This window comes from Chelonia mydas, chromosome 4, assembly GCF_015237465.2.
Source record: "Chelonia mydas isolate rCheMyd1 chromosome 4, rCheMyd1.pri.v2, whole genome shotgun sequence".
Lineage (NCBI taxonomy): Eukaryota > Metazoa > Chordata > Testudines > Cheloniidae > Chelonia > Chelonia mydas.
Genome location: NC_057852.1, coordinates 111,016,897 through 111,034,283, shown reverse-complemented (window position 1 = coordinate 111,034,283; position 17,387 = coordinate 111,016,897). Strand labels below are relative to the sequence as shown.

General features: G+C 41.0%; 1 protein-coding gene across 10 annotated transcripts in view; it reads right to left on the bottom strand.

Moving 5' to 3' along the window:
- Positions 1-11,342, bottom strand: part of LDB2 (LIM domain binding 2) — a 286,275-nt gene extending 274,933 nt beyond the window's left edge. For 7 of the 10 annotated variants that reach the window (XM_007055387.4, XM_007055388.4, XM_037898021.2 and 4 more), the window contains exon 1: positions 10,672-11,341. In XM_007055387.4, the coding sequence (XP_007055449.1) occupies positions 10,672-10,803 (132 nt within the window). In that variant the 5' untranslated portion in view covers positions 10,804-11,341. Of the gene's footprint in view, positions 1-10,671 lie in introns of all 10 variants that reach the window. The other 3 variants (XM_037898023.2, XM_007055389.4, XM_027817794.3) reach the window with 3 other exon arrangements.
- Positions 11,343-17,387: the final 6,045 nt, after the last annotated feature.

Below are 17,387 nucleotides of genomic sequence, written 5' to 3'. Positions count from 1 at the left end.
GCACACTGTTCATGATTACATGCAGGATTCCATTCAGTGCATAATGCCAAGTATCCCACAAAGCATTACTACATGATAATTATTGCTATGTAAAACAGATAGATGAGCTATATAATAATTGCAGTGCATCATATCTGAACTCCTAATTGCTAAAAATGATACTTCAAATCACATACACAACATTATTAGCTAATTACCTTAAGAGTTAACTGATACTCTTGTGATGAAGACTAGGGACAAGTGACAGGGCTATTTAGCACCTTCATTCAGAGTATATCTTCACTACCCGCCGGATAAGTGGGCAGTGATCGATCCAGCGGGACAGTGTAGACATAGCCTGAGTGTAGAATGCTACCATTCTGATTAGGTAGCATTTCACACTGACTCTGCTCAGGTCTAAAATAGCATATATGTTGCAAGGCAATGGAAAATCAAGCGCACATATCTGTTCTGTCCAGTCTCAGATAATCTGAAAGGTTCCATATCACAACAAAGAAATTGGATGTGGAAATTTGGTGTTGTTTCCTAGCTTCTTAAGGAATAAAGTAAGAAGTGACGTAACCTGAATTTTGGAGGATAAAGAGTTGCCCATTTTTGCTTTATGTTTTTAAAGAGTTTTTTCTTATATATATATATGAGTGCGTGGGTGCATGCAGGCACATATGCACATACTGAATTTTGTATACCATAGGTTTCAGAGTAACAGCCGTGTTAGTCTGTATTCGCAAAAAGAAAAGGAGTACTTGTGGCACCTTAGAGACTAACCAATTTATTTGAGCATAAGCTTTCGTGAGCTACAGCTCACTTCATCGGATGCATACTGTGGAAAGTGTAGAAGATCTTTTTATATACACACAAAGCATGGGTCATCCTTCAGGATAGGTTGTAGATCCTTAATAATGCGTTGGAGGGGTTTTAGTTGGGGGCTGAAGGTGACGGCTAGTGGCGTTCTATTATTTTCTTTGTTAGGCCTGTCCTGTAGTAGGTGACTTCTGGGAACTCTTGTGGCTCTATCAATCTGTTTCTTCACTTCTGCAGGTGGGTATTGTAGTTGTAAGAATGCTTGATAGAGATCTTGTAGGTGTTTGTCTGAGGGGTTGGAGCAAATGCGGTTGTATCGCAGAGCTTGGCTGTAGACAATGGATCGTGTGGTGTGGTCAGGGTGAAAGCTGGAGGCATGTAGGTAGGAATAGCGGTCAGTAGGTTTCCGGTATAGGGTGGTGTTTATGTGACCATTGTTTATTAGCACTGTAGTGTCCAGGAAGTGGATCTCTTGTGTGGACTGGACCAGGCTGAGGTTGATGGTGGGATGGAAATTGTTGAAATCATGAAATCTACAACCTATCCTGAAGGATGACCCAACACTCTCACAAATCTTGGGAGACAGGCCAGTCCTTGCCTACAGACAGCCCCCCAACCAGAAGCAAATATTCACCAGCAACCACATACCACACAACAGAACCACTATCCCAGGAACCTATCCTTGCAACAAAGCCCGTTGCCAACTGTGCCCACATATCTATTCAGGGGACACCATCACAGGGCCTAATAACATCAGCCACACTATCAGAGGCTCGTTCACCTGCACATCCACCAATGTGATCTATGCCATCATGTGCCAGCAATGCCCCTCTGCCATGTACATTGGTCAAACTGGACAGTCTCTACGTAAAAGAATAAATGGACACAAATCAGATGTCAAGAATTATAACATTCATAAACCAGTCAGAGAACACTTCAATCTCTCTGGTCACGCGATTACAGACATGAAAGTTGTGATATTACAACAAAAAAGCTTCAAATCCAGACTCCAGCGAGAGACTGTTGAATTGGAATTCATTTGCAAATTGGATACAATTAACTTAGGCTTGAATAGAGATTGGGAGTGGCTAAGTCATTATGCAAGGTAACCTATTTCCCCTTGTTTTTTCCTACCCCCCTCCCACCCACCCCCCCCGCCAGATGTTCTTGTTAAACCCTGGATTTGTGCTGGAAATGGCCCACCTTGATTATCATACACATTTTAAGGAGAGTGGTCACTTTAGATAAGCTATTACCAACAGGAGAGTGGGTTTGTGTGTGGCCGGGGGGGGGGGGGGGGGGGGGGAACCTGGATTTGTGCTGGAAATGGCCCAACTTGATTATCATACACATTGTAAGGAGAGTGATCACTTTAGATAAGCTATTACCAGCAGGAGAGTGGGGTGGGAGGAGGTATTTTTTCATGCTTTGTGTGTATAAAAAGATCTTCTACACTTTCCACAGTATGCATCCGATGAAGTGAGCTGTAACTCACGAAAGCTTATGCTCAAATAAATTGGTTAGTCTCTAAGGTGCCACAAGTACTCTTTTTCTTTTTGTGAATACAGACTAACACGGCTGTTACTCTGAAAAGTGTAAGGATAGAAAGCAGCAGGTATGTGGGCAGTGTGTGTGGTAGGAAAGACAAAATTGTTCTAATTACTCAACCATGGGGCAGGGAGAGTGGGAGGGGACGTGAAAGGGCAGCTGTTTGGTCTGTATAACAGGGTGACAGTTTTCCTGTTGGCCCACCCTGCTGGCAGGTTTAGAAACCTACATAAAGATGTGAACACATTGTGGCAGGTGTAGCCCATTAAAATCCACCCTAGATATAAAGAGATATGGGAGCTGACTGGAGAGGGGGGGGAAATACAGTTTATAACAGAAATATCTACAGGCCAAGCTTAGGAAGGACGACTAGTCTGACATTTATTGTTTTGTTGTGGTTATCCAATTACCAGTAAAGCTCTATTTTGCTCTGGAGCAGATTGGAACACCATGTGCCCACTGTCTAAGTGTGGGAGAATGGGAAGGTGGGGCTGGGTTCCCATACAGCAAGTGGTTTGTACATTAGTGTGCAGAGTGTAGGGTGGTAAAGAAGGAGCATGTGCCTCATATTAAGGATATCAGTTGGTGGCTCCTTCACGGGGCCGTGAGCATGGGCATGTACTTGGCGCAGTTCACCCCTATCCCGGACACCTGCCCCTTTTGCGGTGTGAGGGAAACCCTGGTGCACATTTACTTGGAGTGCGCCAGGCTGCAGCCCCCATTCCGGCTCCTCTTAAATATCTTGTTAAGATTTTGGTTGCACTTTTCCCCTCACCTTTTTATTTATGCACTCCCTATCCATGGCCCCACAAAGTCATGGGACCTCCTGGTCAACCTCCTCCTGGCCCTGGCTAAAACGGCCATCTATAAAACCAGGGTGAGGAGGTTAGCCGATGGAGTCTCCTGTGATTGTGCGGCCTATTTCTGATCCTCCGTCCATTCGCATATCCGGGCAGAGTTCCTCTGGGCAACTGACTCCCGTGACACCTTCGAGGAGCAGTGGGCACTGTCCGGGGTTCTCTGCTCGGTGTCCCAGTCTGGTTCCCTTCGTTTGACCCTTTGATGGGTCAAGTAGCATCCTATCTCATATCAAATAGGCAACTTCCTGGCTGAATACTTGAGAAGGATATACTATAATTCACTTTCTCCAAGTATTCATGAGGGTGAAACTCAACTGTTCAATGTTAACAGAAAGCAAACTCATAAAGGGCATGGATTCATATTTAAATTCAAGTGAATACTCAGACATTTTTACTGGAGTATTTGTTATACTCTAATACTGAGCTGTTATCTACTGTATTGGTTATCTACTGCACTCCTGTCCCTGTTATTTCATTAGTTGGTCCCCGGAATTACTTGGTTTCCAGGTCCTGTGGATTCCCCTCTTAGGCTGAGGGGGGATCCTTTAGCAGTGGGCGGGCTTCCGCCTGCCCACTTCCTGGATCCCAATAGGACTAAGGAGCAACTGGAAGAATTGCCCTGGTGTGATGAGCCATGGGGCTGGGCAGTGTAAAGAAGTTTCGTTCCAGTAGAGCTTCAAAGCTCAGGTTCTGCATCCCTACTCCTGCAGGAGTTTTAGCCCTGGCAGCACTTCCAGCTCCTCTGAAGCTTATGGGCTCCACCGACACCTCACTCTAGCATCTTCCTTTGGTCCTGATGAGTTTATAAATTTTACCAGCCACCAAGTCCTGACGGCCATGAAAGTTTTTGTATAGCCTATACATTTTTCAGCCAGGGCAATTTTCACTGGTCCCTCAGAATTAAGCTCCACAGTTAAGTCTCCACATCTTACTGTTATCTGACTGTGGGTTATAGCCCCTGGGTAATCCTACCTGATACTCAGTCCTTTCTTATATATTTATATATAACACAGTTTGGCAAAGGATAAGTCTACACTGGAGCTAGAGGGGTACACACATGCGCTCTATCTTTGTGCCCTGTGCAAAAGTACCTACCCTAGGTGTTGAGCTGGGAAAATCAGCACAGTTGGAATGCTTGGTGCATGACACACATCCAACTTTTGGCAAAATAACACAAAAAATATACCCTACAAAGTAAAATGTCTAGTAAATATGTTTTAATTTCTTCAGAAGGCCACCCTTAGATATTTTTAGTGATACACACAATGGAAGCTAATGCACCGAATGCATCTAAACCAAATAGGGAATTTTTTTAGGTCTGATCTAGCAGTCCTACTGCAGGCAAAACTCCCACTGAAATAAGAGCACAGGATTGGGTCCATCACATATGATCTCAGTTCTCCTCCTCACAATAAAAACAGCTTTTGCTTTTCAGATAAGATCTGCATTGTAAATTGTGTCTACATCCAATCTGAAGAAGACTGAGTTTTGAACTATTTATGTTGCTTTTTTTTTTTTGCTCAAAACATGCTTTATGTTCTTTATAAACAATGAGCTGGTAAGGATCTTTGCAATTTAAGGAGGAGGTTTACAGAAGAGTGTTCCCCTTAAAATTCACATTGATTTTTCCCCCCCAAAAAACCAAATAAGACACTCTGTGCTTGCCAACTATATAGTTCATGTTCTATATTATAGCTCAAGAAAAACAAACAAGCAGAAAGCCCTCACTGATTGTAAGCTAAGAATCAACGTGGAAAGGAAGTGAACTGATTTTTTTCTAGCCTCATAAATATTGTTAGTTTGTAGCAATTTTAATTGAAAACAGCCCCAACAGAATTGTTTTTAAAAAAGAGAAAAAGAAATCAGTAAAAAAAATACAAAGACCCCACGTCAGTCTAAAGGGGCTTGTGCGGTCTTTTTTTAAAAGTGACCTTTTCTTTCAGACAAACATGCTTTAAGAATGGTCTTTTAAAGTACCTTGCTGGGTATCAGGATATTTGAGGGTAACATTCTCAAATTCTTAACAACAAGAGTCAGCGTCTCAAAGCATTTTGGGCTTCTCCCCACCACAAAACACAACCTCCTCTGAAACAAACTCAGACTTATTATACACATGGTACCAGAGATCTGTTTGTGATATCAAGTTGCTATGTGAACAAATGTGATGTCACAACACAGAATTTTATGACTAATATATTCAAAAATGTATCAGAAAGGAGAAAAAAAAGATGATTTCATAAAACAGCAATCTGAGGAAATAAGCCAGGGGGGAAAACAGAGAGAGAGAAAGACTCTTCCATTTAAGTATGGAGTGTAGAGGGGTTGTTTTGTTTTGCTTTAAATGTTTGGTTTAATATCTGCGTAAATAAATTTCCAGTACGTTTAAGCAGCTGTTTTTAAATCACTATTTATTGTCTTTTATTGATATTCTTCATTGTGAAATCTTCACTTCTGTGAAATTTACTGTACAGATTAATAAAAGGTAATATGGTTTGATTGCTTTGTTTTGGTTTTAAAGAAAGAATCATATTACTCTAAACTACTTCTCCAGTCACCTCTATAACACTGTTTTCTGAGCCAGGTATGAAGTTAAATGTTGCATATCAGACATAATAGTTAATGAAAAATATCACCACTTGTGATAGAGACAAACATATAGACTGCAGGACAATTTGAATAGCCTATAATACAAACAACTTCCAGAAGTACAAAGAACCTAGAAACAAGTGAAAAAGTTGCCATATTTCATTGCATATTGACGATAAAGAAATTGATCAAACTCTAAACTGTCAGCAGCTATAAGTGATTTATCTGCAGCATGTTGTAGTATCAGAGGATATTTCAAAAGTGTTATCTCTTTATTTGAAAATATTTTTTAATTATAAAAATTCTAATAAAATAGGAATTGCAGCATCAAAGAAGGAGAGAGGTGGTTTCTTTTATGTTGGAAGTTCCATGGAGAAGGAGATATGAAATCTATTTACCAATACTTTCCACTACACATGAAAGACTTCTTACCATGGCTACAATAGATTTATTCTCTAAGTATGTTAAACTAATACAGATATCCAAAACATTCAGATAAATGGAGTACGGATGTACAGGAAAGAAGTCCCATGGTCACACACGCAGCAAGAAAATAGCTGCATTTTTATAAACCAAGAACTTCAGTTACCTGGGATAAAAATTAAATGGAGTTTACCCTTATTTTTGTCAGCCAACTTAAACATTTTAAAGAAAAAACTTATGTTTACTTATTAAAATCATGTATGCTAGAAGGACATTTGACTCCCCATGTTGAATTAAGAATTGGTGTATTAATTTACATTTTTAAAGGAAAAGAACCACTGTATCAAACTTCTGTGTGATTTGACTTTTTTTCTCACAACCTCTAAAGAGGCTGAAGTATGGCTGAAGGCTGGTTAACAACCTGGGCTCTAGCCCAGTTAAAAATCACATAAGAAAGAATGATTTCAGAGTAGGAGCCGTGTTAATCTGTATTCGCAAAAAGAAAAGGAGTATTTGTGGCACCTTAGAGACTAACAAATATATTTGAGCTTAAGCTTTCATGAGCTACAGCTCACTTCATCGGATGCATTCAGTGGAAAATAAAGTGGGGAGATTTATATACACAGAGAACATGAAACAATGGGTGTTACCATATACACTGTAACCAGAGTGATCACTTAAGGTGAGCTATTACCAGCAGGAGAGTGGGGGGGGAGACCTTTTGTAGTGATAATCAAGGTGGTCCATTTCCAGCAGTTGACAAGAACGAACATGGGGAAATGTTGGAATTAATTTGCAAACTGGATACAATTAACTTAGGCTTGAATAGAGAATGGAAGTGGATGGGTCATTACACAAAGTAAAACTATTTCCCCATGTTTATCCACCCCCCCCCCACGCCCCCCGCTCTCCTGTTGGCAATAGTTCACCTTAAGTGATCACTCTGGTTACTGTGTGTATGGTAACACCCATTGTTTCATGTTCTCTATGTATATAAATCTCCCCACTGTATTTTCCACTGAATGCATCCGATGAAGTGAGCTGTAGCTCACGAAAGCTTATGCTCAAATATATTTGTTAGTCTCTAAGGTGCCACAAATACTCCTTTTCTTTATAGGAAAGAATGAGTTTGGTAATGACAGCCTTTAACCATTGGACAATTCTCTCTACATTACAAAACCATCACGGAATTGGGCTTGACTTTGCTTAGGGTAGACCCAGGATTTAAAAGCTAATTATAGGAGCACTGAAAGCACTGGGGGTGGGACAGGCCTTGAAGTGCAGAAGAGTGTGCTGTGTCTAGCACGGTTTAGAGTTATCAGTTCTTCACCCATAGCTACCATTTATTCCTAGAGAAAACATACTTAAGAAAACAGAAACCTGGAAGCTGTGCCTAAATTGCATTTTGATGAGCTTCATTTGCTTAGCATGTTGAGCTACAGCTACACATGCTTCATTAGAGGTTATTCTTTATCCCCACTCCATGCCAAACCAATCAGGCTTGATGCAAAAGGCTTTATAAGGCCTGCCCTAAGGCCTCAGAACAGCTGTATCCCACATCTGCATCCCCAAGGAGATAGTATACCCTGCCTCCCAGGGGGAAGGAGAGGGGGATGCAGCAACGGCGGACCTATGTAGTGACAGCTCCACTGATCCCACCGCACCCTTTCTTGGCCCACCTGAACATACTCACAAGTCCAGCTGAGCAGTAATGTACAGGGAGCCACTGCGAAGCTGGACTCTGCAGCATGTGGGGTGAGAGGAGGCATACAAGAGACTGTCCCACAACCCTCTATCTTGGACCTTCCTTTGCTGAAGAGGAAGGCTGTTGTTGGACTCTAGAGGATTTACTAAGAGAGTTATTGTTGTGCATCATGAGACAAACAAGATAAATGTTTGTTGAAGGCTGTAAGTGTGAGGTTGTGGAGTTTGGTTTTGTTAAGCATTGTGGTTCCACCCTTCAGGCGTCCTTGCTTGCGATTGGCCTTGTCCAAAGTAGGTCCAAAAGGGGTCCCAGAAACCCCCCACCCCCTCCCATTCCTCCCTTTTGGAGACTCCATAACTGCGTTCCCCTTAAGCTGCTTTACTTGTGCTACCTTCCCTGTGGGGTTGAGTGTATGCAAGCAGCCTCCATCAGAGGCCATCACCTACTTTATTCCAAGGATTGCCTGAGGAAAAATGCTTATTTAGTGAGCCCATATCCCTCAAAGCCCAAGCACATTCCTTCCATAACCTGCAAGGCTCCACTGATCAGGATGTAAGATATACAAGGCTGGTCGTAATAAAACTCTAGAACTCCACAGCTACAAATCACAGATGGGCTTATAAGTGTGTAAAATGAGTGTGAAACTTCCACTCTCCACCTGCAATTAGACAACAATGCGTCATCACAATCTTTCCACGTCTAGCCACCGTAAACATCAAAATGTCCAAGGAACTAAATTTTGTATTAAGGAACCTGCTCTAACACAAGTATGGGTTATGGCGCTGAAGGTAGTTAGAGAATCATATCTGCCTCAACAAGGAACAGTGCCATAGTCCAGGCATCCGGAACTCAGAAAGAAAAGAAAAGAAGAATTTTAACATCGAACAATCAGAAGGCAAAAGTATTTTTACACCTAGAAAAGAAAAATTCATAAGGGTGCACTTTTCATTATCTGAACTCTGTCTGTTATAGCCCACTGAAATCAGTGAGGGTAACAGCAAAGAGGGGTAAATTACCCCTTCCTCCTCAGAGTAGCCCAACCAAAAGAGCATATATGGAGCAAAATTTTAATGAAATGCACTAGACCCTACATTTGGCTCAGTTCACGTCAGCAAGGCAACAGGGAAAAGTCTTTCTACAAGTCCTCCAAAAAGTTTTGGCAGTGGAAAATTTGTAACTTAGGTCTAATCAGAAAAAAGGGCATATTTAAAATACTGAAAATACCATTGACGCAAAAAGATTGAATTGCCAGTCACATGTACAGCTTTTCAAAATAACTTCTACAAAATAATCCCAAAGTGATCATTCGATAGCACGTTCTCTTTCCTGCTCATTTGTAAGATACTACAATTGTTACATTTATTTGTATGGGAATGTAAGTCACAGAGTTGCAAAAACCAAACAAATAAGCAATAACAAAACACAACACCTTCCACACCCAAGTATCAATCACTGCCAGCAGCTAACGACCTGAGGCAAAACTGAGAATACTTAATGTGACTAAGGAAGCAATGAGCATCTTTAAATTTTCAGCTACTATCAACTGTATTTAACATATACAGACCAATATGTTTAGAAAATAGCAGCGTTAGGAAATCAGTCACTGTCTAGCAGTTAACCAATCAGAAAGCAGGTCACATCTTGTTAGTTGTATCATATACATTAAACGTCATGAATTCTCTATGGGTTAGCTGACAATTCAGGCATGTGTATTTTATTTTATGATAACCTCGTGTTCCCTTAAAGAATTATAGTACAACAAATAGATTCATCTTAAATTCCACCAAAATCCTTCACTGGGGCTCTTGACACAAATTCACAGGGCACTTCCACTCTACAGAAGGTTATTCATTCTACAAGATTTATACTTCTTAAAGTGTGTTCAGTGTATCCACAGTAAACTACTTTGGAAAAACTGCAGCAGGAAGCATGTGTGCTGCACAGACACATGGGCAGAAATGCAGCCTGATCCAGTCCACACACACACTTTTCACTCCAATAGACCAAAAGTGTTGCTTCATTAAATTTTTAAATCAAAAAGTATTAAAAGTATTTCTACCACTTCTTTTCATTTAGCATATTCTTTAAGGGAGCTGATCTGCATGTACAATTCAATATGTACAAAGCAGTAACAGACTACACAAAGCATTACAACAGTACGTTTCTAGGTATTCTGACAAGTACATGATAAAGTCATGAACTGATCGTTTGTCTTGATAATGGCAACTCTTTTCTAAACATGCACATATTTCAGTATCTGTGTGTTACGCACATGTGTTCTTTAAGGGCTGCTCTTGAATAAGTTTTTTAAAACTCTGCTTCTGGTTGCTGCTATCTTTCATATTTAATGTTAAGACTTTGAAAAACAAATACAGGTCATGGTTCACTTCCCTGCAAAGGAGAAGCTTTAGTTTAGTGCAACTGATCGAGGAATACCTTGCAACATTATAGCTGTAAATGCCAACAGGACAGATCCTGAGCAAACACACTTAAGGAAAAGGAATTTTCCTCAGATTGGCATCAAACCTGAAGTGCTGTACTGTAATTTCAAGATTTCAGCCTATACTGGTATCTACTCAAAGAGTTGCTCTGCGTGAAAATATAATGAGGATTACGCAATTAAACTACTAAATTAATTAGGGTGTTCATTCCTGTGTATATTGTGCTGTCTAATGGGACGCTTCAGCCGGAATTCAGCCTGAAACCTATCACAGTCCATGCACAGTAAAACAAGGCTGAGGGACTTACCTCTGCACGAGACTGCAGCCTCTTGTTCATTTCATAGATTCGGTACTCTGGTTGCACCATGTATGGTGAGTGTCTCCTATAAAATGGGCCAAAAGGAGAAGAATAGAAAGGGTCATGTGGTGTGCTGGACATCTTGCCTGCTTGCAGAGAATCAAGCTACACAGAGTATCATCAACATCCATACAGAGCACATGGGCTGTGTGTTCTTCACAGTACAAAGTAGCAGCAGGCAGGCACAGAGAGAGAGAGAGAGAGAGAGACACACACACACACACACACACACAGACGCACAGAGACAGAGAGAGAGAGAGAGAGAGAGAGAGAACACACTGGCTGGAAACTGCTGTTGGAGCCCTTCTATAGCAGGAGACAGAGAGAGAGAAGGGGGGGGGAGAGAGAGAGCACAAGCTCCAGAGAGAGAGAGAGAGAGACTGGATAGCTTCAGGCACCACTGCTTGTTTTTAAAGAAGCAGTTTGTGAAGGGGTCATTTCCTGTCCACACTGTAGACTACTTCAAAAATATAATTTTCTTCTCAGTCTGACAGAGGTCTAAGGTTTGGTTTTAATTTTTCCCAGCCAGGACCCCTTAGGAACCTGGTAGCAAAGGCTTGTTAGCATATAGGTGGTTTAACTGCTGCCTGAGCCAGTACCCTAAGAAGACCACACTTGTATAATATCAGAAATGTGATGACTACAAAATACATAAACAAAGGCCACAACAACATCATGCATTTGGAGCCCGGTGAGTCACTTCTAGAAGACTGTAGAGATCTGGCAGTTCCAAGTGTTTGTGTTTATCTCCAGTGGTTTCAACAGCCTATTACTCTTCTGCACGTTTTTTGCTTTTTACATTTCAAATCAACAGTTAAAGGACTGTAAGGGGGTTTGGCTCACTGTTTCACCAGAGACTAAAAAACACTGTGGAGAGAGAATTTGCACAGAGAAATAATCTCAGTAATACACTTCACGCAACAGAGAACGCTCAAATGCTAACAACATAAACCTCCCAGATAGATATAAAAAGCAAAGAATTGGGAGGGGGGATTGTTTAAAGGTGGGGGGGGCTATATAAAATAACTGCTGAAAAATCTGTTAAGCAATAAATTATTATAGATAATCTAATGGATCATTTTAAAATAATAGATCCAGTTATTTTCCAAGCCTGTTTAAGTACATAAATCTTTGACCAATTGCAGTATATTATAAATGGAAGAAATCCGAAACTGCCCATGGGAATCACATCTTAAAAGTGATGGGTGAAATCTATCTGACTATTAAATTCATATGAAAGTTCTGGAAGTGTGTGGATTAAAAAGTGTTTAATATATAGAAAACTGAAATGGGTTAATCTACTACATGGGAGATTAAAAGTTTTTGGGAGGGAAGTTTTTAATACCCCTGTAAAAAGCTTGTTAAGGCAAGGACTGTGTCTTTTTATATTTTTGGAAGGTACCATGCAGATTTACAGCACAGAAAAATTGTAAAAATTATAATAAAGAGGGCTGAATTAATCTCTGGTGTAATTTCATTCAAGTCAGTGGAGTTAGGGAATCAGGGATGGATTTCGCGAATATGAACAAGTTAATGACAATATGAACATTTTCATACTGCTTTTCATGCATACATCTCTCAGTGCTTTGCAAAGACAGGTAAGTAGTATTTCCCCCATTTCACAGATGGGGAAACTGAGGCACAAGCAGTCAAGTTTTGGCTGGTTTCCTGTTTATAACCATGGGAAACATTTTAGCATCACCCAATGCTATCAATTGGTCCTAGGTTCACTAGAACTTTGACATGGACTATACTTTGCCAACTTTAGTCAGTGAACCTCAGTTTCAGGATTAATTATGAAAATTTCAGATTATTATTGGTCAAGGAGGGGTGAGATAGGAATCATCTTGAACGCATCAGTAATAATGTTTAGCAGAAAATTTTCCATACATTTTGTGAAATTCTTTAACATGTTGCCTATTGAGTTGGTTTGTGGACTTCCCACAAACCTTCTGTCACCATGCATAAGGACTGGCAGACAATATATGGAGACAATGGGTATTTTACTTCCTCCCTTAATATTCACTACATATCTATATTGTATTGGTGATATCATTTCCTGAAAATGCTGATCAACTGGCAAGGACCACACCGGTGTTACACAAACAAAGTCTGATTCAATTGTGCTGCAATGACAATGACATTACCATATAACATTCAACCGGTAAACAACTAAGGGCTTGTCTTCACAGTGTATTAGTCTGCACTAAAAGGGTGTAAATTCTAGTGTGCATTAGTATGTTGTGCACTAACTGGTCCATGTGCATGCTGCTGGCGCACACTAAAAGTTCCCTAGTGCACAATGATATCGTCCTATTTTAAACAGAACTACATTAATGCACAGTAGGGAATTTTCAGTGCACACCAGCAGGGTCCACATGGACAAGTTAGCACACAACATGTTAGCGTGTATTAGAATGTACATCCCCCTAGTGCAGAGTAGCACACCATGTAGACAAGCCTAAGTAAGTGTGGTAAATGTATAAAGTGGATGCAGCCATGATACAGGGTTTTTAACTACAGCAGAACCTCAGAGTTAGGAACACCTCGGGAATGGAGGTTGTTCGTAACTCTAAAATGTTCCGTGACTCTGAATAAGATGTTCCGGACTTCAGACACTGGGGTGGTTGGGGCTGTAGCCATGGGGAAGGGGGGAGGAGAGGCAGGGCTCAAGGTGGGTGGGGCTTGGGGCTTTAGACCTGGGAGGAGTGTTGGGGGTCGGGGCTTCAGCCCCCCAGCTCCGTTTTTGGCTTCTGCCCTGCAGGGGGCACCAGAGCCCAGGGCTGCCCACAGCTCCGCTCCCAGTTTCAGTGGTGGGGGGGCACACCAGGGGCTTTAGCAATGGGAGGAGCGCTGAGGCTGAAACTGGCACTCCCCTTGTAGCTAAAGCCCCAAGCCCTGGCGCCCCCCGCAGGGCTGAAGCCTCGAGTCCCAGTGCTCCCCCTTGCCTAAAGCCCTGAGCCCCAGTGCTCCCAAGGGTCAGAAGCCCCGAGGTCCCCTCCCCCGCCTGGAGCCCTGACTCTCCGACACACACCCTGTGGCTGCAGCCCCAAACCCCTCCTCCCCCACTGAAGCCCTAAGCCCCAGGGCTAAAGCTCCAAGGCAGTACAATACTTTCTGGTTGATTTTTTTTATTTATTTATTTGGGGGGGGGGGGGTTTGTCTCCGCTACTGTCTGATTGATTACTTCTGGCTCCCCAGGGTGTCCGGTTGACCAGTAAGTCCGTAACTCTGGTGTCTGTATCTTTGAGGTTCTACTGTACTTCTCTAGCTATCCGTATTGTACTGTAGCAAATCCCAACAACCTAACCCAGAGCCTAAAACCAGGGTGACACAGATGTCCAGAAAAAATAACAGTTTTAGCTCTTCAACCAATTACATACACAAGTGATTTTTCCCTTCTGTAGGAAAACATGATTAACAAACCCCATGTCATCAAAATCCTCAACTAACTGAAACTCTGTCATGTTTCCCCACAATTTTCATATCAAGTTGACCAACACATAGGATCTTCACCACATGCTGCGCTGGAGGGTTTTTAACCTGCCCTTCAGATGTTTCTGCATGGGAACTGCACTTTATTTGCAAATTAAATCCAGAGGGGGGAAAAAAAGAAAAAAATGTTGCCAGCTCCACTGACAGCGTGTGCACTATGTTTCATGGTTAAAAGGCTGAACTTCACACATTGGGCAACATTTATCAATTTTGAGGAATTTCTGCCCACTCCAAAATTCACCATTTCACAAAACTGTGTTTTGCAGCAAAATGACCGTTTTAAATTTTGCTTGTTTCTGCAAAAAAAAAATACGGAATATGAATAAGTATCATGTTTTGCTTTACTGGGAACCTTGACAGGGAGAGAGCTTATGCACAGAGCTCTAATGATAGGCAGAAATGTGTAATTTTTAATACCACCAACTGATTTATTGATATATTATAAAACCCCTATAATCCACAAGCAGCAATTCAATCCCAGGCTAGTTGTCTGCCACCTACAACCTCTCACTGCTTTTCCACTTGCAGGTTCTCATCCTGACTAACATCATGTTTAAACCAGTAAATTAAAATACAAAATGAAGTAAAAATAGAGTTACTGGGCCTGGCAGTCAATTTGGAGAGGTATCTGCTGGGATCTTGTCTCTTTAAAAGTTCTGTAGTTCTGTGAATGACTGACAGTTATGGGGCTTTCGGCTAGTACTTCCCCTTGGACTGATTACAAACTAAGGAATAACTCAGAGAAAGCAGCCAGTGAGAGAAGCTCCCTGATCTGAACTAACCTCTGAACCGAGACTTCAGCAAAATAAGACACTCCTTAATCTGGAAAATGGGTTTTCTGAAGCAGAGAGAGGGCATAGGCAGACATGAGGAAGAAAGCAGCCAGTTTCCCCAGTCCTGAAGATGAACATCTCCACGTGTCTGTCTGTGAATGTATGTGATTGAAAGAGAGCGCATGCACAGAACAGTGTGTGTGTGTGTGTGTGTCTCTCTCTCTCTCCCCCCAGGCCAGAGAGCAGAGCCCCATGCACTTTCAAAGTGTCTAGAATTGAGATTTCTTTGTCTCCATTACCACATACTAAAGAGTTTAAGTTACCTCAACCAATTAGATGCTTAAAAAGCAGAAGTGTGAAAGTTAAATTAATGCAGGAAAGGAAATAATACTTAAGTACAGGGAGGCCCCAGTCATGGCCTGAAAAAAAAAACTGAATTGTGTAGAAGATGAGAATTGTAAAAGCTGGCAAGAGGGGGAAAAGGCACCTTTCATGTTTGCTAGGGAAAGTATACTGATAAACTAAACAATGGCTTTCAAATATTCAGAGGAGCCACAGTATAGTAATGAGCTGGCTAGTGTGTATGTATACTACTGCCCTCTGCTGGATGGAATCAGAACTGCTCCACTGTATGTCATAGCCCCTATCTTTTCCTTTAGTTCAAACAGTACAAACCTGTGTTTTTTGAAGTTTAAGGGTCTCAGTTATCCTCCTCACTGCCACCAAAAGTTCAGAGTAGTCTTTGTTGTGCAGTGTGATGACAGCTGCGTAGTATCCAAGGTTTATTACAATATAACAATTGATACGTTGGCCAAGAAGTACCAAGGAAGAACTTTCTTCAGGACAAAAACCAGGAGAGAAAAGGGGTGAACGGGAACAGTTCATTCATCCATCCCTGACGTTTGTGCTCTCACACATGGTCTTTTGCAGCCTTCTGGTTGTTGCTATTATTAGAAGCCTGGGGGAGTTATGTTTCTACCCTGCCAGTTGCTGATCATGTTCCTGCATAGACAGCACTGGAACAGGAGCTGTTCTGCACCACACACATACACACCTTCCATACCACAACTAGACTTTTGAAATTATTAATAGTCATTATCTAGCACTGCACAGGTCTGTATACATTAGAATAAGACAGTGTCCTTGCCTTCAAGAGCTGACAATCTAAGTACCTCTAAAGGTTGCAATAATTTTTTTTTTAAATAACTGGTTGGTAGTAACACAGCAAAGTGACATAGTTGTAAATAAGTCTGATTACTGATGCATCTCTGCTTGGTATGCAGCAAACAAGTCAGTTTGTTAGTACACAAGTTTATTTAAGGTGGTTTGTAATTGAAGGAAGGAGGAAGAAGGGCTGTTCTCCTTTAGCTAAAGATGTATGGCAAATGAAGAGAGTCTAACTACAGGTACCTGAAAACAGAAGTCTTGTGATTATTAATTTATAGGAAGGACTGAACAAAGTGACCTGTTCCACCTTTCTTTTGTTTATATAAAATTTTAAGTCTTCCCCACAAGAAAAGAAATGGTGGCAAAGTTTTTTTTATTAGATCTGTCAATTAATCGCAGTTAACTCATGCGATTAACAAAAAAAATTAATCACAGTTTCAGTTGCACTGTTAAACAACAGAATACCAACTGAAATTTATTAAATATTTTGGATGTTTTTCTACATTTTTAAATATATTTCAATTTCAATTACAACACAGAATACAAAGCGTACAGTGCTCAATTTATATAATATTTTATTACAAATATTTGCTCTGTAAAAATTATAAAAGAAATAGTGTTTTTCAATTCACCTTATAGTGCAATCTCTTTATCATGAAAGCGCAACTTACAAATGTAAAATTTTTTTGTTACATAACTGCACTCTAAAATAAAACAATGTAAAACTTTAGCACCTACAAGTCCACTCAGTCCTACTTCTTGTGCAGCCAATTGCTAAGAGAAACAAGTTTGTTTACATTTACAGGAGATAATGCTTCCCACTTCTTATTTTTGCAATGTCACTTGAAAGTGAGAACAGATGTTCGCATGGCACTGTTGTAGTCGGCACTGCAAGGTATTTACATGCCAGATATGCTAAACATTCGTATGCTTCTTCATGCTTTGGCTACCATTCCAGAGGACATGCTTCCATGCGGGTGATGCTCATTAAAAAAATAATGCGTTAGTTAAATTTGTGACTGAACTCCTTGGAGGAGAATTGTGTGTCCTGTTCTGTGTTTTACCCACATTCTGCCACATATTTCATGTTATAGCACTCTCTGATGATGACCCAGCATGTTGTTGGTTTTAAGAACACTTTCACTGCAGATTTGACAAAACACAAAGAAGGTACCAAAGTGAGATTTCTAAAGATAGCTACAGTACTTGACCCAAGATTTAAGAATCTGA